General features: G+C 39.1%; 1 protein-coding gene across 1 annotated transcript in view; it reads left to right on the top strand.

The window, feature by feature from the left end:
• LOC133984718 (inactive N-acetylated-alpha-linked acidic dipeptidase-like protein 2) overlaps positions 1–26,941 on the top strand; it is a 354,227-nt gene that overhangs the window by 151,430 nt on the left and 175,856 nt on the right. Inside the window, exons 7-8 of the mRNA XM_062424175.1 lie at positions 6,059–6,190; positions 23,637–23,729. Of these exons, the coding sequence (XP_062280159.1) occupies positions 6,059–6,190; positions 23,637–23,729 (225 nt within the window). The remainder of the gene's footprint in view (positions 1–6,058; positions 6,191–23,636; positions 23,730–26,941) is intronic.

Raw genomic sequence — 26,941 nt, forward strand, 5'->3', positions numbered from 1 at the left:
TCAGTTTGTTGTCAGTTTTGTTTCCTATGTAAATATTCCAAATTGTGTGTGCTATTTCCTTTCTAGCTTTGCAACACAACTCTCCTCCTTGACTTTTCTTTAGCTAGTTCTTTATACCCACCCACTTTCTATCCTCCCACTATTGTCCTTTTTCTAACCCTATCTCTGCATCTTTACTGTCCTCAACTCTCCTTTGTCCTTTTCTTCCACTCTGCTCATCTTTTCTCAACCTTTCCATCTGTTGTCACTTCATCTACTATTCACTTTTGGCCTTATCCCCTCGCTGCTCCTCCAACTTCTCAACCGTCCCCCTTTCAGGCGCAGTCCCCCCCCCCCCCCCTTAATCCAACCATCTCCTGACCTTCCTTTCTTGTCTTTACTTTCTGCCTTATTTCTCCGTCTCATTTTTTACTCACCCCTAGCCTCTTCCCTCCTCTCCCCCTTGCGTTGTCTCCCATGTCGGTCATGGATTATTAATTGTCTTCTGGTGCTGGAATGCTGCTGTGACACACTCTCTAGACCAGCCACAGAAAGCTATTGACCAGAGGTTTGGTTCAAAGAAACCACAAAGGATTTTCAAGGGTTTCTAAACTTGTCCTCACAGATGAGGTTAGAATATAGATTATTCACAAACTTGGACAAAGTATAGATCAGCTGCAAGAGAAGCAGAAAAGTAACAATATGCTTAAGTTAATGGGGTATATAAGATGCAACTGGCTGAAGAAATGAGATATTAAGGACAAAGGCCTTTGTAATAAGTTATGAGTTCTAGATGTTTTATTACAAATGGGGAAAAAATGCAAAAGAACACTTTATTTTCCAAGTCAGCAATTTCCTTATTCCTCATTTTTGCCATATTAGAGAGATTAAGAGATTGTCTGGAGCAGCGGACAATGCCCATTTTTAATACCTTATAGCCTTTTTATTATATGAACATACTATAAAATATAGTGTTGAGGTGGTGAAGAAGGACACAATGTTGGAAAATCAAGATGAATATGTGTCAATAAAGCTAGTTTGTATGTGCTAGGTCATATTTAAGCATTTGTGCTACCAACTGACAGCACATATAGTTTATGGTAGGGTCAACTGTTGAACATGTACATTTCTAACGGTTTAAACATTTAATTTCTAATGGTTCTAAAGGAATAATGACTACATCAACCACATTATTAGCATGTCATTTGAAACAAGGTGCTGAATGGAGTAATATGCATAAAGGAATATTTTGCTGAAATACAGAATTTATTTTATTTATTCCCAGATCTCTTTTGTGTTGTTCATGTGATATGTTCAGTCAATTACACCAAGAGATGCTGCACAGCATACAGCAACAACAATAGGCTACTGGACATTCTACACCTTGAACCTATTTATCTGTTGATATGCTTGTATGTTATTGGCCACTGTGTGTATTTTCTACATTGCATATTATAAAAAAAAATTAATTATTGTGCATTATATGTATAAAAAGGGGCACTGTACGTATAGAGTATGGGCACTCTCTGACCTGACAGCATGTCAGCATATATATGCATGTTATGTATGTTATGTCTTGTTTGTTTAAAAATGTAGTAAATATGTATTAAAAGCTACAAGACACTTGAGAATATTGTTAAAACCTGGCAGGACCCCGGATGACATCCACAAAAAACTACACTCACATATTGGAACTTGGGACAAAATGACAACATGTATTATTTTACATAGATGCTTACAAGTCTACAGAGATGCACAGCTGCAGGCGATGGTGCACATAAAGCCTACAGGCGATGACAGCAACTAGTTTAACTATTTATATGATAAAAAGTGGAACAGCAGTTGGTTTGCCACAGCCTCGGTCTCAGAGGACCAAAGCTATAGAGCCTTCTGACAGTGTGACGGATATGGACTCTTCTTTCCATTTCTTTTGAGATTCATATTTTTTATCTTTAAAAAATTGGATGAGTCCAATATATTTAGTAAAGGTGCCTGTTAGCAACCACAATGACTGCTTGACAAAGACAAATACTTGAAATATCCATTTCAGATATTTATCAGTTCTACCCAGCCAGTTTTATACAACTTTATATTATTCATTTGTGTGTGTGTGTGTGTGTGTGTGTGTGTGTGTGTGTGTGTGTGTGTGTGTGTGTGTGTGTGTGTGTGTGTGTGTGTGTGTGTGTGTGTGTGTGTGTGTGTGTGTGTGTGTGTGTGTACACATTCAGAATGATCATTGTACTTATTGTTGATTAATCTTCATCTTTTTTCTTGATTCATTTATCGGGTTGGTTGAGTCTTTGTAAAATATTCAAAATGCAAATGTACAAAAAAACAAATGGTAATGTGATGGTAAACAGAATATTAAGGATTACACAAGACAAAGAAAAATATTTAATTGATTAATAAATCATGAAAATAGCTGCTGATCAGTTTTTTTTTCAATCAGGTAATTAGTTCAGCTCTTGTTCAGACATCTAAATATTTCAAAATAAGTGTAATGCAGTATACTCTATCTGTAAACCTGAAGTGGATTTTGCTGATATGCTGCTTATTCAATGTTTGTCTATAATTTTATTCAAATAATAGCCACACATATCAACAAATAGATACTTCATACTGCATACTGCATACCAAATTTTAGGTGTACGTAACAGTCTATGAAAGGACAGTTTGTTTCCATTGATGGGTTCTCTGGAATTCCATTACTAGATGTACATTGAATCACAGACATTTCACTTTGACAGGACCAGTTTGTGGTCCTCTCAGTCCTCATAAGTATTTCTCCTATCCATTTCCTATGCTGACCATGCCCATTGAGCCACCACAGGATGTACAAAAATGTGATTCTCAAAGCCAACCTCACAATCTGGACTTAACCTCCCGTAACAGATACTCACATTGATGATATGATTTAACAGGGAATATAACTAATGAGGCCTTTAATCACCTATCACGTCCTTTTACAAGGAGCATGCCAGAAACATTTTATCAGTTTTTCAGAATTAGTTCTCCTTCCTACTAGCTCTTCTCTGTTTTTAGCAGGATGTAAAAAGTTTTATATTTGAGTTATATGACTGAGGATCATATATCATAAATAATGTTTGACTTTCCTCCAGTTTTCTGACATGATTTTCATCCCACTGGTTAAAACCCTATTTCTGTTGGGTAATGTCATTCTTGTCAATAAAATATTCGAGATGTCCACTGCGAGTAAAAAAAACCCATCCAAGTTTGGTATGAGACAACTTTTACATAAGCAGTGCATGGTTTTGCATTGGGAAATCAAGTTTTGTTGAAATATTTTGTCAGATTCTTTGCTATGACAACAGTGTAGGCATAGGCATCAATGTCAATGATGCCTTCACTCGAGCAGAATCCGAAGAAGTAGAATATATGTCCACACTAAATATGACAGAGAAAAAAAGAACATTTCAAACAAGGTCTTGGGCAGAAAAATAAAGTGTTTAAATTAATCACCAACGCCTACAAACAGATACAAATGATCTTCATTATCAGTGTGGATCTGTGTGTACATCTGCATACATCTTCTGTGTATCTGTATGCAAGTGTGTCTACGTATAAAGCTCTTTGAGAATGTCAATTAGACAACTCTCATTTCAAGAGCCATTCAGCTCTTCTCCAGTTTCTGTTCATTTGAATAAAAGATGATGATTTTCCTTCAAAACCTACAGAAATCAGTAAGAATCACGTAAGAAGAGAGTAATTGGAGGTTTTATCTACTGTAGGGGTGAGCGCTGGTATATATATTATAATGCTCATTTTAGTACTGGGTTAGGGTTAGGGTTGTTATTGTTGTATGAGCTAACTCTTTACTGTAGTAGTGAAATTGAAAGAGACTTTGACTTTAACTTTAAGGACAAGTTCACATCTTTAGTTTGGTCTATTTGGTCTGGACAAGGGAAAAATGATCCAGTGGTGGCCCATTCATTTTTGGTGATAGTCATCCTGCATCATTGATATTTTTTATGAACAAATAACTGATGATGGGCATAGACTGACCATAGACTGTGACTGGACCTTATACTGTAATACATGAATACATAATACATAATTGTTCCTCCGCCAAGTGCTGCTCATATGGGCTTTATATTAAATGAAAGAGTATGGTCTAGACCTGCTCTATGTGTAAAGTGCCTTGAGTTGTCTTTGATTGTGATTTGGCGCTATATAAATAAAGATTGATTGATTAATTGATTGATATAGGGATTGAGGTAGAAGCAGGATAAAAAAGAGTTATCTTGTATCATAATGTTGTGGGGGATGTTGTCATTAAGTTTCACTCTTATCATCAGGAACTGTTAAAGTACATACAGCAGGACACATACTTTAGGACTTTATTGTAGTTTGTCTTTTGGTAGCCCCTGCCATCAGTGTATGAATGTGTGTGTGAATGGGTGAATGTGACATGTAGTGTAGAAGCGCTTCGAGTGGTCAAAAAGACTACAAAAGCGCTATATAAGTACAGTCTATTTACCAGTTTACCATTTACCTTAATGTGGGCAAATTAAACAATGCAGCCATCCCACTTGGTTTGAGCAACACCATTATTGGATGGATTTTGCCACATCTTTTTCTTTCATTTTGTTAGCAGTCAGTCCAGAGGATAGAGGAGTTATTGGTAAGATAAAGAAAGTGAAAGACGACTAGGGCAGAGAAACCATGTATTATAACCATGGATGAATATATATTGTAACCATGAAAGTATACTGCTGCACATAACGTGGTGTTGGCGTGTTATGAACTGAACCTGCATGGGCCTGAAGCAAGGATTAGGAAGACATTTCTATTCTATTAATGAGGGCAAATTTAAAACAGTGCATCCACCTCAGTCACCCTGAGCAATGTCTGAGCAATGAAAAAAGAGACAGACAGCTAGGACAGAGAGACAATGGGAATGAAGATAGCAAGTACACACACCTTTATCCTGAATAAATTAAACCTGTGAAGGACAAACAATATCTCTGGCAGCTAACTAACAACAGTAAGATAAGAGAGCAGTCAGGCTGATCGGGCCCTGCTCATAACAATTACTGAGAGATGAAATGAGCAACACACAAACAACTTAAGCCCTATGACGTGCCATACCCCAATGTTTGCTTGTTTTTTTTTTTATGTCATTACTGCTTTGATGAGTGGAATACAGTGGAAAGAGAAGGGCAGTATACTGTTGGAGAGAAAGGATATATTGCATTTGCATCATGTCAGCATCATATTTGCATCGTCTATGATAGATAAAAGAATGAGTGTGTGACCTTGTGACTTCCAGATGCTTGTACTTTCTGATATTGATGTTTTGGTGCAGAACTTGCTTTGACCTTTGACATCTCATTCACATAAAAAAGGGGTAAAGAATTGATATTTGGGTCCATGATGCCTTAATGTCCCTTTTAAAAAAAATGCTACATCTGTTAACAGCCTGCTTCATTAGGCCTTGTCGTATTGTAGCTAATATATTGTATCTTCTCAACTGAACAGCTTGCGAGCACAAACAATTATATTGTTACATCATTATGTGGTTCAATCTTCCATATATATTTTTAGTTGCTTGCTCGCTCAATGTTTTTGAGCATATTTCAACCACAAAAATAATAGAAAAACAGTTACATATTGTGCCTTTAAATACAGGTCTGAAATATACATATTTATATACTTTGTATAACCTATGTTAAAGGTCAAAACTTGCACCTACATTTTAAACGGAAGGTAGACTATAGCCTTATTACTCAAGTTTTACTGCACATACTGTACAGCAAGTCTTTCAGAAAGAGAAGTTAAGTTATATCTATTTCTCTGTGTCATTCAGACATTTCTACAAAAGAGCCCAACTATTTTACTCAAATGGTTCTCACTTGTACATACAATTGGCGACCAACAAAGACGCTGACTGTCCATATTGTCAGGAAACTGAAGGGGACCCAAAACAGAACCCTGAGGAACTCCAAATATTGCTGGTTATGTCAGTTTATTTCAAGACTTAAGCTCATAACAGAAGACTTCTTTCCAACTGCTGTTTTTGTCCTGATTTCCTCTGAATCTCTTCCTGTATTTTCTCTAGTTGGAGCTGGAGGGAGTCTGACATCTCTGTTGGTTCAGCCCATTTCTGCCTTCCTGGCCAAGACGTTACTATCCTCTTCATCCACAGGCCAGGGAGCCTCTTGCACTCCTCTGGCCATGCCTCCAAATGCAGGTAAATGCACAAAATACAGTTTTGCCTACCCTCCCTAAACCCCCACCCTGCCCCTACTCCCACTCTTGTAAAGCGACCTTGGGTATATTGAAAGGCGCTATATAAATTGAAGTTATTATTATTATTATTATTATTATTATTATTATTATTTAACAGAGATGCTGCTGAAGCCTCAATATCAATCATATTTTAACAATATTATAAATTAAATCAATCATAACATCAAACAAAATATAGATTATACTGTGTATCAGATTAAACCACATCATTTACCTGTCTTATAGATAAATGAGTTAAAGGTCACGAGTGAAATTCCTTTTATCATCATCACAGAAATAGAAAAAACATACACAAACTCATTCACACTAAGACAGAATTGATGAAGCCAGTGCGTAAGCTTTTCCATCACAATTGTTAGCTTAGCAGTTCCTATGTCAGCTGTTTTTGTATGTGTGTATACAACAGTGTCATTTGCAAACATTTGCAGTGCTATACCATGACACTGTGGTGGATGATCACCAATATATAGGCCAAATAATAGGCCTAACACTGATCCTTATAGTACACATTGTGTTTTTCATGTTACTGGACACAGCATCACAAGCGTTAACACACTGCATCCTAACATGAAGATAAAAATCTAAATTTTGATTGTTTTAAGATGATCATTATTGACTGTGTCAAATGATTTACGCAAATCTAAAACTATGCAAAATACTCCTACTTTATCAAAACAAAGCTGTGTTGACAAATGTTGTCAACTGTTCAGCACCAACTTTGTCTGCGACCTCGGGAGCACTGGCAGTATGTGTATCAGCATATATGAAAATGGCATATGTCCAGTCATCAGTGAAAGTGCTGTATTTAAAAGACACAGAGAAAGTGCTGTGTTTAAGAGACACAGAGAAAGTGCTGTGTTTAAGAGAGGTTAATTAAATGAGCAATGGGGGGAGTTAAAATATCTTTGTGTGTTTTAATGAGCAGGCCATCAATTTGGAAAGTATCTGTACAGTTGGAGTTCTTACGGGTTTTCTTCACTTTTTGCTCACTTTTGTTTCATTAGTCCCTACCAGATCAAAAACCTGGCCTGTTCTATTTTCTAGGAACAATATCCAATTCCTTTGTTGTGAATTTCTTTTCTTACTGTTATACAGACTTGATAAAAAAGTTATTAAAAACAGAAGCAACAGAAAGATAATCTTCAATCAACTCTTCCTGTACTTTATGCTGAAAATATCCTAAAATGTTTGAGTCCCTAATTGTGACATTATCAATATTTTTCAAGGATAATTTACTGTTACCTTTTAAAAAAAAAAAAAAAAATTAGTTAATTACTGGTCTTTTTTCGTTCATGGTCACTCATAACCATCGGAGAAGCCTCGGACACACTTAGACACAAATCAGCACAGGAGTTTTGTGGTATTCCTGGAGTAACTGGCCCCAGATTCAGTTGAATATCCCCCAAAAGCAGAAGTGGCATGAACAGGAGACCTGTTTTCTTTTGAAACCGGGTTGGTGAAGGGTCTTTCTGTTTGTCTGGTGTTCCATTCTTGTATCTCGGCCCGTAAGACAGAGGAATAGATTCTGTAATAGCCAATCAGGTTGTGATGAAAACTTTCCGCAGGAACGTTAACTGGCCATGTACCAGCATTTGTCCCGTGTTTAACCAACAAGAATGATCCAGCTGGGACCAAGCTACTACTCCAAGAGATGGTGCCAAAGGTTTTGTGCCTGATTGAGGTAAATGTGGAATGTAAAGGCGTATCACATTATTGTGTAAAAAGCTTTTGCGCAGGCTTCCTCCATCATTGTTTATGTGGTACGTTGTGACACTGCGCTGATGTCCACTGTGCACTGAAAGTTCAAGTTTTTTGAACTTTGACACAAGCTGTGCTGATCTTTGTTTTTGGGTCAGCAAATCACTGTATTCACGCATGCTTGGACTGATAGATGGACAGAAGAGGTTATTGTGTATCTGAATTTCCAGAACTGTGCAGTAACACATTTAACTCATATCAAGATCATACAAAATAGATATTCACTCCACATGTAGCTACAAGGTTTGTTACATAAACACTGTTTGAGGCTGTAAAACGTAGCAATCCACTACGACTCACCCTAAGGCATAAGTTGAGGAGCTCAGATGTTCATGGGTCAATGGTAGGATCACTGTTCCATTGCATGAAAACGAGCCAGTAAAGGTCTTGCGGGTTGTTTGGTGGGAGGAGTTAAGGTTATATATCTGTACATTTACAGCCCAGGAATGCCTCTGGATCCCCCAGGAAGGTAGCTGGAGGATTTGGCTGGGGAGAAGGATGCCTGATCTACTTTGCTTAGCCCCTTGCCAACACATACAGTACTAAACCATGAAAGAATGGTTAAAAAACAAATAAAAAGTGATTATATTTGAGTCTATTTGTGTCAGCATGTAGGTTCATTCTGTGAGGATAAAACTATTCATTTAGAAGTGATGGCCATGATAGCAGTCTTAATTGTATTATCAGCTGTACTACAGCCACCATGCTTTAATTACAAGCTTTCTAGGGATCCCATTCAATCATTCTGACATGCAGTACAAAGCCGTGTCCCTTGTGTCTATCATTACAGTAAAGATGCCTTACACCAATTACATATCATAACTCTACTTCTCTGAATATATGCAGAGCCCTCTAAGAGGTGTCGCTGAGGATTTTCTTTTGTGCCATTGGGCCCTGAAAATTTGCCCTTCTCAAGTCCTCATTTGCATTATATAAGACAATTGTAACTTGAGATCTGCTTCCAATAGCCAGCTTTTTCTTCAGGTTCAGGGTAACCTGGACCATAGAGGACTGCAAAAGTGAATAAAGGGGGAAGGAGAAGCCCATGATTCTGCTGTGCAGATGTCTGCCACTGCCATTCCTCTAATAAGAGCTGTTGATGAGTACAAAGCCCTTGTGGAGTGAACACAGATGCCCTGCAGGGGATCCAACCCCAGTGCACTATAGGATTGTGTGATAGCATCACACACAGCCAGTGAGGCAAAGGTTATTTTGACAGTGACATACCTTGTGAATGTCCCCTGTAATGGGCGACCAGTAGCTGTGTCTGTCTGATATTTGCTGTCCATTACATAATGAGATGGAGAGCACACTGGGCAGAGTCAGGGAGACATTTCATCTGCTTTACTCCTGTTTGGCAGAGGGAAAAACCACTCCAGAGAAATAACCCTTGACTCAAAGAGCTTGTCATGACGGATTTGGTTGCAGAGTAGCTTTGCTCCCATCTTCCCTGATAGACAAGACAGCAAGACAGAAAATGCACATAAGTCAGTCGGGTCTCTTAGCCAATGTCAGGCCTATGAGGAGCGCTGTTTTCAAAGACAACATCAACATCAAAGCACAACACCAAGGGTAAATCCCACTGTGGTGCCAAAGAGAATGTGACAGGTCTCAAAAAGTGCTTAGCCAAAGGATGCACAAAAACTGATCTCTCACCATAGCCTTCATGACAGGATGAGATGGCGGCAGCATATGCCGATTGTAGACAGGAACTGCCATGGCTCCCTCACCAGCAGGTGCATCATAGTCAGATCTATGACACACCTGTGCCTTCTGGTGCCACAGGAATAACCACTCCTCCTGTATGCATGCTGAAAGGAAAGGGATGAGGGGAACCAGGGGAAACACATGAAGAGGAGCTTTGGACCACAGCTGGTGAGAGAAGACATCAACTCTAGGTGAAGGGTTATCACTCATGAACAAAGTGTTTCAGCACTGTTAACAAAGTGGACAGGTTTCAGGCTTTGGCCATATTTCTCCCACCACATATAAGAGCACATGACTGGCATACCCCATGTCCAGACAGTGCTGACAGTGCCTCCAACAGTGAAAAACCCTATCAGTCAGTCCAGCTGGCATCACTGTCACCCTCCACACGAAGCTCCATGAAGGCATCTGCTTGCTGCTGCAGCTCCTTGGTGGGCAGGCGAGCACAAAACTGGCAAGCAGCCCATGAGGTGAGCGCCAATCTGGCATGCTCAGCACCAAGGCATGACTTGTGTAGCAGGTGGGACACAAACAGATTGCTTCGGGAAGCTGAATCTTACACATTTTTCTTGTTTTTGACTAGTTCATAACATGCTGAAGAAGAACTGGGAGTGGAGCTAAGGTCACGGCAGTACTGGAAACGAGGACCTGAAATTAACTCTCTACTGTAATGAACAGATAAAATGTATTATTCATTTTCTGTTCCACTTACTAGCCTTCAGCTGTTACCATATGACCAATGTTCCACACTTACAGAAGGTCATATGATGATACTTGAACTAGGAGCTATATTTATCAACTTCTAACAATTACAGGGATTTTATATTTCACTCAGTCCAAAGTGCACATTTAGCAATTTGATAAATGGGCCCACTAGTGACTGGAAATTAAGAGAATATTTTGTTAAACATTCAACTCCAAGGTCGAGTGTATGATATCATTTGAGGCAATTTATCAGACTTTGCACAGCTCTTGTCACATATGGATTACTCTCCAACACCTGCAAACAGACCTTGATGTGTAAAACTGGTGCACTTCCCCTTTAAACACAGCCACTTAATAGCAATAGCTCTCAGCACCTTCAATTTGAAGTGTTTTGTTATTGAGCTTCAGGAGCCCATATCTGTTGACCCTAAGTGCAGATAAAGGAAGAACAAGAGGAATAAAGGTAAGGGGGCATACAGAGATAACATTTAGTCTATATGTTATAGGTAGTTTTACCCGTCTTGAGCAGACTCTAGAATGTTAGTCTCAGGCAATTATTTTATGTCTTTCCTAACAGTGGACAAAAAACCCCTCAAAAGATTAGCATTCATAGAATCTTTATATATAGACCTGCTCTATAACCCTTCTTTTATTACATCCCTGTGTATATTGTAGTTGTTTGCTGTTTAATTACTTGAACTATATTTCATTGCAGTGCAGTTTTGATTGTGTTGAAGTGTGTCTTAGCTTATTCGACGCACCTCATGGTGAGGTCATCATTAATTAACCTATTGTGAATGAGGTGAACGACGAGATGCAGGGACAAGCTTTTACTGTATGAGCCACTGACACATTTCCTTCACACAAAAGGACAATGAATAGATAAAGGAATTAAATAAAACAGATAGTTTCTGATGATTGGGATTTCCTCATATCTCCTTGAAGGCAATGGAAGACACTAAACATGAGGAAATCGTGGGAGGACTTTCCAGAACCTCGAGGCAAAAATGGCCAAAAAATTCTTGTGAAGAAAATGACACTGTAAAAGCAGCCCTAGCAAAGAGGAGAGAAATCAGCAAGAGCAGCCGTGTCTATACCAGCAAAGTAATTTCTCTCACATTGAAAGGAAAGCTTTTCTCCTGTTGAGCAACAAATTGAAGCAAAAATGTCTAAAAAAAGAAGAAATAAAAAAAGAACTACATGGTGAGAGAGTTTAATTTTCTTTGCCAGCGAGGGTTGAATAGATGATAGGGTCAGCAAGCATATGTTCCCATCATTCAAACAGGAGAGTGCTGTGTGGAAATATAGAAGGGAGGCAGACAGAAGCCAGACGAGGACATAAGGTAGCAGTTAGGAAGGTGAAATAGGTAATGAAAGAATGACTTAAAAGGTTGGGTCAACCATATTGGTAATTGTCACCTACTTCTTGTGGTATCTGTAAACAGTCCTAAACAATCCTCCAACCAGTTGTTTGTGGTGAAAACAATATTGAAAAATTGCATTCAAACTACTCAAGACCTTTGTTGTCCCCATAAACCATGTTGTCCCCATTTGCAATGAGGTCAGTAGTTATGCACGTTGTCCTCTTTGTGAACAGTTGTCATCATAAAGAGTCCCTACAGAAGAAAACGGAAGGTATAGTACCTACAAAAACCTTTCCAAAATCATCCATGAGATCGAGAATGAAAGGCCATTCTTGACCCTGGGAATTTTTCAAAATAAAATTAAGGTTCACCAACAGTGCCAAAGACCATGTTTAAACAGAGACAGTGTTACCATCTACAACCTTTAATTAACAACTGCCTGCTATCACATGACCAACACAGACTTCATGTGAGGACTGACAAGATGCTATCCCATGCCTTCTTACTGCACACTAGGTTTAATATTTTAAGTACCCTAAACAGTTTAGACTGTTAATATTTCAGTTTGAATTGAAATATTTGAATTATGTTTAGACCCTGTCTTGATTATTTTTACCCTGTAATGTTATTTGATTTGATTAATCAATTCCTAACCCAGTATGGTTGTATTGTAGGATGAGATACCTGCAGTTTATTTCATTGAGAGTTAAGAGTGCAGCAGTAAGAAAATTGGTCTAGAAAGCAAATAAACCATGAACCTAGTGAAGATATTCCTACCTCGTTTTGTCCTTCTTTTGTCCCTCTTCCACCTCTTTGCCAATATGTAGTATGAGAACCATTCCATTTGTCTATGACAACTGAGCAAACTCCACCTGCTGATGAAAGCTTGCAATTGAGGGCCCTGGAAAAAAGCTAGATGGTCAAAAAGGTATATGGCACCTTTATCCAGAGGTGCCTTCCAAAATACATATGGTCAGTACACATTACACAGATGATTTATAATAGCTTTTTTTTTTTTAAATCTGCTTCTTCTTTGGTGAAGGTTTTGTTAAATGTAAGCAACTAAAACTAATTGGTTATGGTTAGAGAAAGATGGAGATCAAAGTTGAAAGAAACTGATGCTGACTGTTGGTGGAGGAAAGAATAGAAAACTTGTGTCAAGTGCTTTAACCATGTGCTATTTATGTCTTTACATATGACTTTACATTATTGACACAACCACAAGGGGTCGCTCTTCAGACCAAATTGAACATTTATCGTTTTTGGTTCATGTTTGACCAAATGACTAAAGCTGCTGTCTTTCTAGTGAAGATAGTCTCTCACAGTCTCCCAGCTACGATTGTCTAACTCATGGGTCTGTATTGTAAGTCTATACAAAGCCTCTACATGTGCCCAACAGCTGTGTCTCTATTGTTAGTCATGTCTATCTCATAGGTCTTGTGATATATAACCCTAACCCGTTTTTGTCTGATCCTGTAAGTAACTGCTTCACTCGAGGAGTTGGGGACACTAGCCTTAGCATATTGAGGACTGTGTGTGTGGTTAGGTAGTGTGTATATGTGTGTGTGTAAGAGAGGCAAGAGATGAGATGGATACAGTATTAAGGGGTAATTCCTGCTTTCGAGAGCGTAAATCCCCTTTTATCTCAGCATCATCACCACAGTCTTCTACCACAGTGCCACCTTCTGCTCCTTCACTCTCATTCAGAGGCTGCTGTCTTTCACTTAAGCCTCCGCTCACTCACCTCCCAGCAGCAGTTTTGTGCATGTGTGTGCATGTGCATGTGTGTGCGTGCGTGTGTGTGTGTGAAGGCAAGGGAGCCGGCATCCCTTGCATGTTTCCCCACTGTACATGTGTCTGTCCATTTCCATTTATTCCCCAATAAATCCAAGCAGCTGGTCACTGACTGGAACACTGCATTCTGCCGCTCCCTGTGTTGCACAGATAACACACACACACACACACACACACACACACACACACACACACACACACACACACACACACACACACACACACACACACACACACACACACACACACACACACACACACACACACACACACACACACACACACACACACACACATAGTTCATCACTACTATTCACCGATGCTGTCCATGTAAGCCACACAGGCAATCAGTGGTGCAACCCCAAAAACCACTGGTCAAAGACATGAGTACAATTGATCCTTCAAGTGCAGGAGAGCAGATTGTTCATGTGTGTAGCACTTTTGCCTCGGTTTTCTTCTTTAAGCATCCCACAGTGTTAGTGCTATGTTAGAACATTTCAGTATCATTGAATTTTAGTGTTTTTTGGTGTCAAATGGTTTGTTGGGTGTGTTATATTGACACCTTTTTGCCCATTTATTGGTATACAGTATCTTTTCATGTAATATCAGTGTATCTGCTTTGGCTGTCTTTTCAGTGGTTTTGTGTCTTTTAGTGGTACAAATGAATATTTGGTGTTATTTGTATGTGTGTTAAATTATCTAAATAGTGCTGCTGTTCCAGTTCTGGCAGATGTACTGTTAGTCTTGAAGTGCACATGTTGAGTGTTTGTGTGTACAATCATGCATGGGTGTTTGTTTTCACTCTCTTTCTGGCAGAGGGGTTGTTAGTGTTGGAGTGCATGTATGTGTGTGTGTGTGTGTGTGTGTGTGTGCAATTGTGCTTTGCTGTTTGTGCTCACTCTCCAGCAGCAGGCATCTGTGAAGACTGAGCTTTATGTACATCCAATGGTTCTGCAAGGTAGGCTTCTTTTTTAAATGCTTCCATTACATCAAATGAGTTGGAATAGAGGGAGAGAATGGGCACATGAGAGGGAGAGAGACAAAAGGGAAGACAAAGAGAGAGAGCGAGAGAGATGTAATCTGTCTCCAATCGATTGGCTGCACCTCTGACCACTCTTGGGATTCCACTATCATTTGTTTCCATCTGTCTGCCTCCTTTCATTTTTTTTCTCTCTCTCCTTTTAATTCCTTTTCTCCTTATTTTTCTCTTTTAATTCCCATTCAATTAAGGCCGGCTATATTGGCTGGCCATTGGTTAATTGCTGAGGGACCCTCAATGGAGATCATCAGACCTTAACGAGAGACGCGGTCGACCTCACAGTACTTGGACTGTGCTGTGTGTATGTGTGAATTTGTCTATCTATATCAGTCTTTTTTCCTTATTTACACATTGTACATTATGAATATCGATGTATTTAAAAGAGTCCCTACCTTACAGTTCAGTTTGAAGGATTGGGGTTAACTATTGTGTGTTCTTGTGAAGGGTTAGGTGCAACATGCAAACATACATATTGTAATATAGAGACAAGGTGTGTATCAACCTCTTAGTAACAATACTGAAATACACTAGAAAGCACTGCTAACATCCCAACAATAAGCCTTTTTCACTGCTACATTGTGAAATGACAGCAACATTTTGGCTAATTTTTAGCCTTCCAGCTATAACACTTAAGAAACGCCTATATCACCTTACCAACTATTTAGCAGAGCTGCACAGAGCAATGTCTCAACAAGTAGCAACACATTAGTTAAGACACAATAGTAGTTAATGTGCAGCTACCGGCCACCATTCATTCAGTAAACACACCAAAATAAGTTCAGAAATCATGTAGTATTTAATGTAGTGTTCTTTATATTCTACCATAATAAATATAAAGATATATACCATAGTAAATTCCTGCCAATACATGTCAACTTTTTAGCTTCCTTCTTCATTTACAGTCTTAACTTATTTAACGTCTGTTTGTATTCCTTCACTCTTACATATCTCTTTGTTTATCTGTGTAAATACCTGTTTTCCTCATGGTCCCATGTGTGTATGAGCATGTCCACCTCTCTCACCTCTTCAACCCTTTTATCCATTGATTAATTCACTGAACACACCCTGTTCCCATCAGGCCTTGGAGCTTTGGCTTTGACTTTATCTGAGAGGTCTGTCTGTTGACCACACAATTACCAGACTAGTCCATCACTACCTCGAAGGCGTGTTGCAAGCCCCTGTTTAACCTGGCAAGGTTGACTGATTGTACACATCTACAGATGTACACAGACACACTTTTTTTTTCTTCCTGCGACATGTTCATGAATTAACACACATTAACACCTGGAAGCTAACCATTGATTTTTTTTTAAGCTTGTCATGGGATTGAAAGCATCTTGTAGCAAGCTTCTTTTATCCAGCTTTACACTCTATTAGTGTCTGTTGAGTGTGTTGATAGAATGAGTGCATGGACTGGGGACAGTGTCATAGTCATTTGTGGTTGATTATTGTGTTCTGATAGGCCTTAATGACAATAAAATAAGTCAATCTTCACACAGACTGAGATGTACTTTAGATATTTGATGGTGAACATATGCTTCTGTGAAATACAAGGATTTACTCCCATTTAGCCACAAGAGAATTAGTCCAACCTTACATCACTGGTGTTGGGAAATGTTGGTGTTGGATGGGGTTGAGGTCAGGGCTCTGTGCAGGTCAGGGTCAGGGTCAGGGTCAGGGTTAGGGGTTAGGTCAAGTTTTTCCACATCAAACTAGGAAAAAACATTTCTTTACAAATCTATTGATCCAGCAAACTACTGTATGCTGTAACATTTACAGTTCCCTTAATAGGAACTAAAGGTCTAACCCGAACCATAAAGTACACACACATAATAATAGTGTCCACATACTTTTGGTCATATATGTAATACTACAGCTGGTGCTTTTTTTATGTTTTATTTATGTTTTGTGTAAGTGATTTACCATTGAGCATCTCTCTGTCTCTCTCTGACTTTCTCTCTCAAATTTAAATTCAAATAAGCTTTATTGTCATGACAGATAAGAAATCTATATTACTAACATTGACAGATGATTACAATTCAATATACAATATGCAAATATCAACAAATATATTACATACAATATAGTAAAAAGGCTATTCCTCTTTCTCTCACTCACACATGCAAATACACACACACAAACTCACACATCCATCTAAAACCAATTAATGCCGTTGAAAACTCATAGCTCAAGATTGTAACTTCAGCAAGTCAACTGTGCCTCCTCCCTTAATTTTATAACACAAGCAATTCTTTTCTTTCCCTCTCTCTGTTCCTCTGTTTCTCTCTCCCACTCAGAACAAATGCCAAAAGTGTAACAAATTTCCATGGCAATTACATTGCGAGGCAAAGCAGAACAACTCGAAATGGCTTTATAGAAAGGACTCCCAGGCCCTTTAATTACACCGCTATTGATTGCTGTGTGCAGGTCTCCCACATTCACTTACTGCTTTTTCTTCTCAACTCTTGCATTTTTAGTAGCCTTCAGAGAACGGTGCTGAGAATGCTTCTGAATTTACACTCGGATTATATATCTCTTTTCATTAGGTGGTACTTTTGGTTTCGAACGTGCGGGTCCACGGGTGATAAAATCGTCTTTCTATTTTGCGAGATGTGATTCATTTCTCGTGGCAACAGGTGGTGTTTCAAAGCTGTTTACATCACTGTGATATGAATAATATGCAATATGTGAGGGTGCTAGAATATAGATTTTTATTGCAGCAAAACAATCAGATCCAATACTTCACAGCTGTGCATCAAGTCAAATTCAAAATAAATATGTCATTAACTTTTTTACATCTTTAGCACCTTTTAAATAGGTTATCCAATAATATACAGTATGTTTGTTTCTATGTCTAAGGATGACGGTCATGCTATCATAACGACACTTTATAATTTACTAAAATGTGTCAGTTATTGTTACAAACAGCGGCTCATCGTTGAGCTTATTACAGCAATAAAAAAATCTTTGTCTTTGCCTTCCATAAAATTCTACCTGCATACCTCCTGACTCTACCTGTGTAATATACCAGTGCTGTGCCACGCTTTCTGCAGCTGTAATAAATGGACAACATTTATCTATTCTTAGAGATATGGTTTTGGTGCTACATTAAACTGATTTGGATCTACAGCCTGTTGTTGGAAAACAGTTTTTTTAAATGATTGTTCAGTGTTTTATAAGGGAGGGGAGCTGGGGGTCAAAGGTGGAGGACTTCTCTGATTGTGTGCTGGAGCAGTTTGGATTATCAAGTAAATAAAAATAAAAAAAAGTGAATAAAAAGTCACCAGGAGAAAAACACCGGCCATTTTCTCAAACACTTGAGACAACCTGTGTTTACAATCACCTGAAAAGAGCCTCTCATGATTGTGTGATAATTATTTAGAACTATAGAAGGATAATGCCACACGCACAAAAGTGGACTTAAGGGTGGTGAAGTGTCTGACTTTCTTATTTTACCACACCCAATAACACCCTCAATGACACAAGCTGTGATAAGAGGTGCTTCAGTCACCATCATATGGGTCATTAGGAAGGCCATCATGAAATAACTATTTTACTGCTAATGTTTGGAGGACTTGTTGAAGAAAGTCAGACTCATTGGTGATGTCTCTTAGAGCTGACAGAGGTTAAGTGTCTTGTTTAAAGACAGAGGGCCCCATCTTGCGGTCGACGCACAGCGGATGGCGGGTGTGGCGCATGTGTCTTTGTTAGTTTCAGACGGACGCAGTTGTCATTTTCTCGCCCTGCGCCCACGTTGTCTAAATAGCAAATGTATTTGCACCGGTCTGTGCGCCTATAGGCGTGTTGGTCTCAAAATGAGGTATGGTCAGGCGCATTGGTGGCACGTTGCTATTTCAAGGCAGAGGAAAGCGATGACCAAAAAAAAAAAAAGTCTGAAGTCACTGGTGCATATTTCACTGTTATTTTAAGAGCGCATTATCAAGAGTCCAATATGCTCCTAGATAGGCTGGTGCACAGACACTGTGCTTGTTACGCACACAAACATGTAAAACATTTCAAATAAAAGGACCACAATGTGAATTTGTATTATGATGTACATTAACATATTAAAAATACATGTCATATTAGTTAGTCATAATATGAATCAATTAATTGTTAAAAGAAATAACAGATTAAATGAGAATGAGCCTTCCACTGTTTGGGTGGGGGGGTTCAGCACCTTGGACAGTGTCGCTGCGGACAGTCCTACCAACTGTATGAAGGGTTAACATGATTAAAACAGTTTTTGAACAATATTTAACTCATATTATTGAGATGACATGTATCAGGTTTACATACTTTCAACAATTAAAACCCTGCTGAGTTCACCTGTTACTCCACGACTGACTGTACTGTAATTAAAAGATAAATAAACGAAAAACAAAGCACCACGATATATGTGTGGTGCAGCTATTTTGAAGCTGGCTTTATTCGTGAAACGCATTGTTTGACAAATGTGCCATTATAATAGCAATCCGCCAAAGTGACAGTGCTCCTGGCTTTTAAAGGGAATGGGAGATGACACTCTGATTGGTTTACGGCGTGTTACGCCCAAAACACACCTATGATTAATGAGGGGACTTAAGTCCAACCCTTTTGGACCATGTGCCTGGTGCATTGACTGTTTTTCCGCCATTGAAATAGAAAAAGTGGATTTGGACACGCCCCAAAGGCACTTGTGCCACACGCTTCAGCCATGCGCTATATATCGTTAAAATGGGGCCCAGAGACAGAATGGACATGCAGAGGGATGACCTCTTTAACCACCCAGATTATGTGCTTTCTATCGGGGGAGTCACTATTGGACACATCAAAATGCACCTGGTACATTCAGTGACATTACATGATTGATTCCACCGATATCTACTGTTTGAGTGACATTAGAGCAGCATGTAGACAAATCATCCAACAGTGTCCTGAGTGGGGCTACAGAGATATCTGCTTTAACATTTCATTTAGCTCGTGAAAATCAGACACACAGTCCCTTTACAATTTTCATCAACTCGCAAAAACTAAAATCAGAGTCACCTCTTACCTGTAGAAGCGGCCCTATCTGTAAACCCATTCATCACAAGGGAAATTACTCTATGACAAATCTCTCTCTCGTTCCTCTCCGCACCTACGTCTGCAGATTGAATACACAAACCGGCCACATGTTCCATCCCTGCTCTTTAGCCAAAGTCATTTGTGCCAATGTCAAAAGTGATAAATGGGTTATGTGGCGCCTATGAGAGAAAGCAGTGAATTTTTATAATGTATTAAACAGGAGCGAGAGGGCAGGCAGGCGGGGAGGGATGGAGGGAGGGAGAACGGGAGCCGAGCTAGAAAAGTGGGCTGTCATGCTGTAGTGCTGTGCTGTAGGCAGGGGACCTCTGTCACACACAGTTTGAGCCCCTGCTTCACATCTTTACTGGCACCTCGTATGTATTTCCCTCAGATATCCAGCCATCAGCCCCCCTAGAGTTCACAGCCGTCCAGCAAGGCAGCGGAGCTGGCAGACACAATATCCTGTGACTGCTCTGTCAAACGCTTCGTGTGGCCCTCTGCATGTGTTTGAGTGTGGCCTTATTTTTGCTGTCTTTGTGAGAGCCGGATGGAATTTCAAACCGTCACATAAAGGAAATTGTGTGGTCATTTCTTTCTTAAAGTTAATACAAAAGTAAGAGTTTCTCACCAGAATGCAGTGTGTGGAGCCTCGAGGGCTTATAAGAAATGTGTGGAATATATTTTCTTCCTCATAAAACATTTTTTCCTGAATTATTTGAAAGCATACAATAGTGAAAACTGAGAGATGTCACCTACCATAGTTTACACGCATTGGATATTTGCATTCAAAAGGAATGTTTGTGTGCACATATTCTTCAATAAAACATTGAATACGAACAAAACGGGGATCTGCTCAACAAAACATTGCTCCATAGCGCCACTAGTGGTCATAATACTGCATGGTTTGTTAATTTGGACAGCTTTTCTTGGAAATTATAGTAGAGTTTTTTTTCATACATTAGGCTACCTTGGAAACTCAGAAAAAATGAAATTGTTGTGTGCAGTGTATCAAAGGAACATTTGGCATCCTATTGAAAAGCTTAGGTTAAGGAAGCAGATATGCCTTGGCCTTTTTTGTGGTTGTGAAAATGATCTGAAGGTTAACCCAGTGTCCATTATACAGACCAACCAATTAGTCCTCATTCCTCAAGTGTTACAAACATAGTGTTTCCAATAAAGCATAAACCCCAACGTCTTAGTCTGATCCTGGTGAGTCAAGTTCACAGTGGAAGAAATGGTCCCAGAATGTGCTAGTTTATTCCATGACAAACTGTATACACTATAGTAATGTTATCTTTAAAATATGAAAGTCTTTTTTTCTTATCCCCAATTACGATAATCTCATCATTTGTTGTAGATTTGAACCGTTTTATTCGACTAGCTGTTTTGTGTAACCAAAACGTTTGCTAGGTTTAACCGTTCACTGTCATCTTCTGAATATACCTCAAATGAAAATCATTGTATTTGTTGTAATTGGATAGAATGAAGCTCTGTGAGTTATAAACTGTAAGCAGACATTATGTATGAGAGTGGATGTACAGGCAGGAGGAGAGAGACCTCAATAAGTTGCTCTTTCAAGTAGATCTAAGTAACATGATTATTATTCAAAGCCACCCCTCACCCAACCTTTGTTCTCTAACTAGGTAAGAGTGATGCAGATAAATCACACACACACACACACACACACACACACACACACATACACACACACACACACACACACACACACACACACACACACACACTAGTAGGTACAGTTTGATCAGAACAGATAGAAATACAAATGGCACTGGTAATTATTTTAATGTCAATTTAACTGACTAACTCCATTAACTGCTTAGCAAGTACACTGCAGCTATTTTTTTCTTATCAAGTTGAAGCTAAATTATAACATTCATTTCACTTCTCATTATTTCTGTGTTAAGATAACATAGTGGATGACAGAATGACAGGGACACCTTATAGAACAATAATGTCCAATACAACAAACTGGGCTATACAATGAACACAGAATCGACCTCACTAAAAAAAAAACATTAAAGAGGATTCATTGCAAGGCTGTTCTATTGGAATTAATGCATGTGTTCTGTCATGTGCAGCAACATCCTGAATGTTGGACAAACTAAAAAGGACTCTGGTGATCCCCTGACTTTTTGTCTAACATTTACTTGTCCAACAATCAGGTTTATAGCAAGATGCCATTACCATAGCAACAAAAATGCACTTAGTTTTTTTGTATATATATGAAACACAGATGGTGAAGCATCATTGTGGTCACCCTCTATTCTAAATGTGCTTTTGTTCTTAAATAACACACCTGAAAATCTGAACAGTAACGTAATTCCCATACCTGCCAAAACACTTGTTTTTCCTGGGTTTCTCCTGCATTTTCACCCCTTTCTCATCATGCTCCCGTTTTGTGGTTTCTCCAAGTAAACTCCCTCAACCTTTATTATGAATCATCGTCATATACATGAATCCATACGTTTTGTATGTTTGTCTGATGTTGCCCAAGTTGCCAGATCCTCTATGAAACACACACACACACACACACACACAACGTACAATTTCAATTAATCTCTCATGTGTGCACAGCTTTCCTCCTGCCTCTGCTGCTGATGTGACTCACTGCCTGCAGGTACCACTGGTAGAGGTACAGGGACTGAGACTGGTTTGTGGCAGACCCAGATAAACAGATACCCTGTGTACTGTGGTTGTGTTCAACATACCAGTGGTGGATGGGACACTACAGACAAAGCAGAACTGAACAGGTGGTTGAAACCTAAATGTTGGCAGGTATGATGATACCTGCTGAATATATTCATGCTCCCCAGAGGATGCACCCCTCACACTTTGATGACTTTGTGACCTCTGCTTTTGTATGAAGCTCAGTTTTAAAACGCAGTGTTAAAAATCTTAAAGGGCAGACAGCTGTGACATTTTCTGAGCAGATTTTTACTCGGTCTAATTGAACCTCCCTGACTTCCCCTTTACACCACATTTAGACCTTCATTTCAACAGATTCCACTTTTTTTCCTGCCAGTTTATGGTGGTATTACATTTGAATGCTGTATGTGTGTGCATCTCATTGCAGTACTACTTTTATAACCATTGCTGAGGTATTTTCTTCTCAGTGTTTGTACAGATTGGTATTGTATAATCATTGTGCATCACTTTCAATGGATTAAAATAAAGTGAAACAAAGCATGCACACAGAATACTTATGGAGAATGGTTTATTCTTATAATTGAACTTTGTGTGTGTGTGTGTGTCTTTGTACTTGTTCAACATGTGCTTTAATATTTGCTCATTTCTATTTTAAATCAACATAACAAAGAAACATTAATATTAAACGTATCTGCCAACACAAACAGTTCATTCTCAGTGTATCTGTAGAATGTGCTTCAATTATTATTATTATTATTTTTTCCAACATCATTCTTATGACTAATCTGTGCAGGAACAAAGTGTCAGGGTTAACATATGCTTGCCATATAAATATTGAACAGTTTATTGGTCAAAGTGTCTTATAGAGTAGATAATTCTGCCTGCCTGTTCTGGCAGCTTGTTTTATTTTCTATGTCTGTCTATGAAGAGGATGTTTGTGTTTTAACATGAGCAACTCTCCTCTGATTTCACTTTGTTTGCCTCCCAGTTGTTGTATGCTTCAATATATGCAGCAGCTCAGTAACTTGTAAACTTTATTTCCCCAACAGCTTGTCAGACATAGCCTGTGAGCCATGCAGTGTCTCTTTTACATGCTCTCTCTGGGTGTTTGCTAACACAGTGAATGTTATCACACTGTGGATAGATTCAGATTCCGTGTCAATCACCATCTCGCATGCTGACGTTAGAATAGCCATGGCTGGTCAATATTAGGATCATGTTTGGAATCACTTTGGAATTTCGCAAAGGTCGGTTTTATGTTTATGACTGTAGCTCACATTCATTTTTTCTCTTTTTGTTTTTCCTAGAACGCAAAAAGATAACTCTGACTGTCGGGAGCCAGGTGTCCTACAAGAAAATCTACAATGTCGTTGGATACCTGAAAGGAAAAAGGAACCCAGGTTTGTTCAATCATGTTTCTCTTCAAGCAGTAACAGTTAGTCTGAATGTATCATTATTTGATAGAGCAGCGAGTCAAGGAAATATCCAGCGTGTCCTGCAGTTTAGTTACCTGAGAGATGCACAACACCCAGAACTAGAAAACTCAAACATACTTGATACATTTAAGTCCAGAAATCCAGACATGAGTATACTGAGACAACTAAAACAATTCCAAACACTATAACATACTCAGTAAATACAGCTGTCATTTTCAAAAGCTGGCTGTTTGTCATTCTTGCTCACCTATTGCAGCTGCCTGTGCCATCAGAGCAACATCTGTATGCCCCCCTCATCACTAAAATACTGTTCACTGTCTGGGTTTAGCTTGAGATAAGCAGCAGATATGTCGTATAACATTAAAGGACCAGTGTGTAGGACTCAGTGACATCTAGTGGTGAGATTGCAGAAATTGCAACCAACTGAATATCCCCCCTCCTCTCCTTCCATGTGTGTAGGAGAGCCTACAATGGCTGCAAAATTTGTGAAAAAACATGAAAGGCCTTCTCTAGAGTCAGTGTTTGGTTTGTCTGTTGTGGGCTACTGTTGTACTGTAGAAACATGGTGGTGCAACATGGTGGGCTCTGTGGAAGAGGACCAACTCCCTATGTAGATATATTGTGCTTATTCTAAAATAACAAAAACACAATGATTCTTATTTAAATGAGATTGAATCAAGCCCCTAAACACAGATTACTTTAGGAATGGACCTGTCCTGCATGAACTGTGGTGACCACATCCGCCCAGTATATTCAATTTCATCAAGATTTAACAGCAGCTCGCTGCTTGACTGCTCATTTCAATGTTGGTTTTCAGGTCAAAGCACAAGAAAGACTGAATCACAAATAAAAGCTGTGAAACTCCCAAAACAATCAGGTTTATGCCCCCACAGCATGAGGAATACCTGGACCACACACACCCACACACACACACACACACACACACACACACACACACACACACACACACACACACACACACACACACACACACACACACACACACACACACACACACACACACACACAACATACAATTCCAATTAATCTCTCATGTATGCACAGCTTTCCTCCTGCCTCTGCTGCTGATGTGACTCACTGCCTGCAGGTACCACTGCACACGCGCGCGCACACACAATGTCAGCAACAATATACAAATTAAAAACAAGTGTATTTGTTAAAGCAAAACCAATACATTGCAGAGTCAGAGTTGAGTAGCTTTCAGATTGGAGTCTTATTTTTTATCACCTGTTGATCCCAAAAATCCTATTTCTAGCCACATTTAATATCTACTTTGGTCTCCAACTCTGTAGAAAACAAAAGATATATACAGTATATTTGTCACAGTTGTTATTTCTTCATGAGCTAATCACTAACCCTGTCTGTTTGGCTCTGTGCTGGGTCGGTGGCACACAGTAAGTTTACCAGAGCTTCTTCACTGCACACAGCTGCTGCTGCAGCTGGAGAGGAGGCTGACGGAGCAGAGTTTGAAGTCCATAATGTGAATACAAAATGATGAGCTAAAAGAGCTCTGTTGTATGGATTCATCACAACAAACAGGCGTTTCACGAATACCTATCAACTTAGTCTCTTCTTAATCTAAAGTAATTAGTTTGAAACAATGTAAGATGTACATAGTGAGTTTAAGTCACGTCAACATTAAATCATCTTAATCATCAAAGAGAAGGGGGCACAATATATTTTTTAAATGTATTACTTTTCTCCGATTGTATGAATTTTTCCCTCTTTCCTCTTCACTGTCTCCATCTTCTGTCTGTCTGCCTCCATCTGTCTCCCCTGCGTCACAGCTCTGTATCAGCTCAGGTCAGCTTCAAAAACAGTGTCCTTTTGATGTTTAAAAGGCAGCCCAGATGCTCCTTAGCTCATCTGCCCTTATCCTTTTTTTTTTTTTTTTTAATTGTCATTCTGCAGAGGAGGCCCTTTATCTTGTCCTCACCTCACCCATCCTCACTGCCATCCTTCCTCCTCCTCCTCCTCCTCCTCCTCCACCTACCCTCGTAGCAACACGTCCACTACTGTACCTGTCCTGTCCAGTCACTGGTGGAAAATTACCTTGCTGATTTACAGTGTGATATTAGGCAGCCATAATGGGCTACTAAAGCAGATAATATGGGCCACAAATCTCTGGAAGGAGCGACGCTTTAACTGCTTGTTGGCGTTTGATCATATGTCTGCTCCGCGCTCATTTATCTCCACCTGAAAACCCAATGAATATTCATGCGTGTTCACAAAGGTTTGGTAGTCATACAGCAAGCAATAATATTGGCCGTTTACAATTAATCTGCATTAGTGTATGCAAATATTGCTGAAATAAAATAAATTACTTCTACTTTTTTATTTATTTATTTATTTTATATTTGACTTTATTGCTGTGTGAGCGAGGAAATAACAGTGAATCATAGAAAATGCAGATGCAGCTGTTTGCTCATATGAAGGGACAAAGTGTAACATTAAAAAAAGCCTCGTAGTTATGCTGGCACATGAATACTACACATCCAATGGCAGGGTTATCAATACCTTCATTTTCTTTTGCACAGGAATATGGCTTTAAATGTAAATGTATACATATAATGTGCAAAATAGGTTCAGCATATCCGGTAAGTTGCCTTGCCAACATACTGTATACATTTATCTTTCTAGAATCCTGATCAGGATGTCAGGATCACAGAGATGTGCAGTGACTCATGAAGAGATGGTAGCTTCACCTGGCTTAATATGTCTTACTATGATTGCCTCTATAGCCGCACAAGCTGACTATCATGTATCACTCTTTGTAAAGCACATTTGATAAACCTCAGTGATCATGATGGGAGGAGGTGGATGAAACAATACAAAACACAGTAACTGTGTATGATGAGAAAATAAGTATTTTATTGATTTATTAGTATGACAGCAGTAGCTTGAATGAGGTGTGTTTAGTTTGTGGTCACTGAGTGTCAAGGCCTCAGTGTGCTTTAAAGGAAGCTTTTGTTGGATTGATAAAAAGCATCTGATACTCGCTTCCTCATCATCTTTCTAACCTTACCTTAAAAGCAGACATACATACAACCTGATTAACATTAATAACAAGTGCATTCCTGTTAGATTAACCAGAATCAGGACCTTACTATCATGCATGCTGGTTCACTGAGATAACACTATATGGAATGAAGCCA

This window comes from Scomber scombrus, chromosome 8 (genome assembly GCF_963691925.1).
Source record: "Scomber scombrus chromosome 8, fScoSco1.1, whole genome shotgun sequence".
Taxonomy (NCBI): Eukaryota; Metazoa; Chordata; class Actinopteri; order Scombriformes; family Scombridae; genus Scomber; species Scomber scombrus.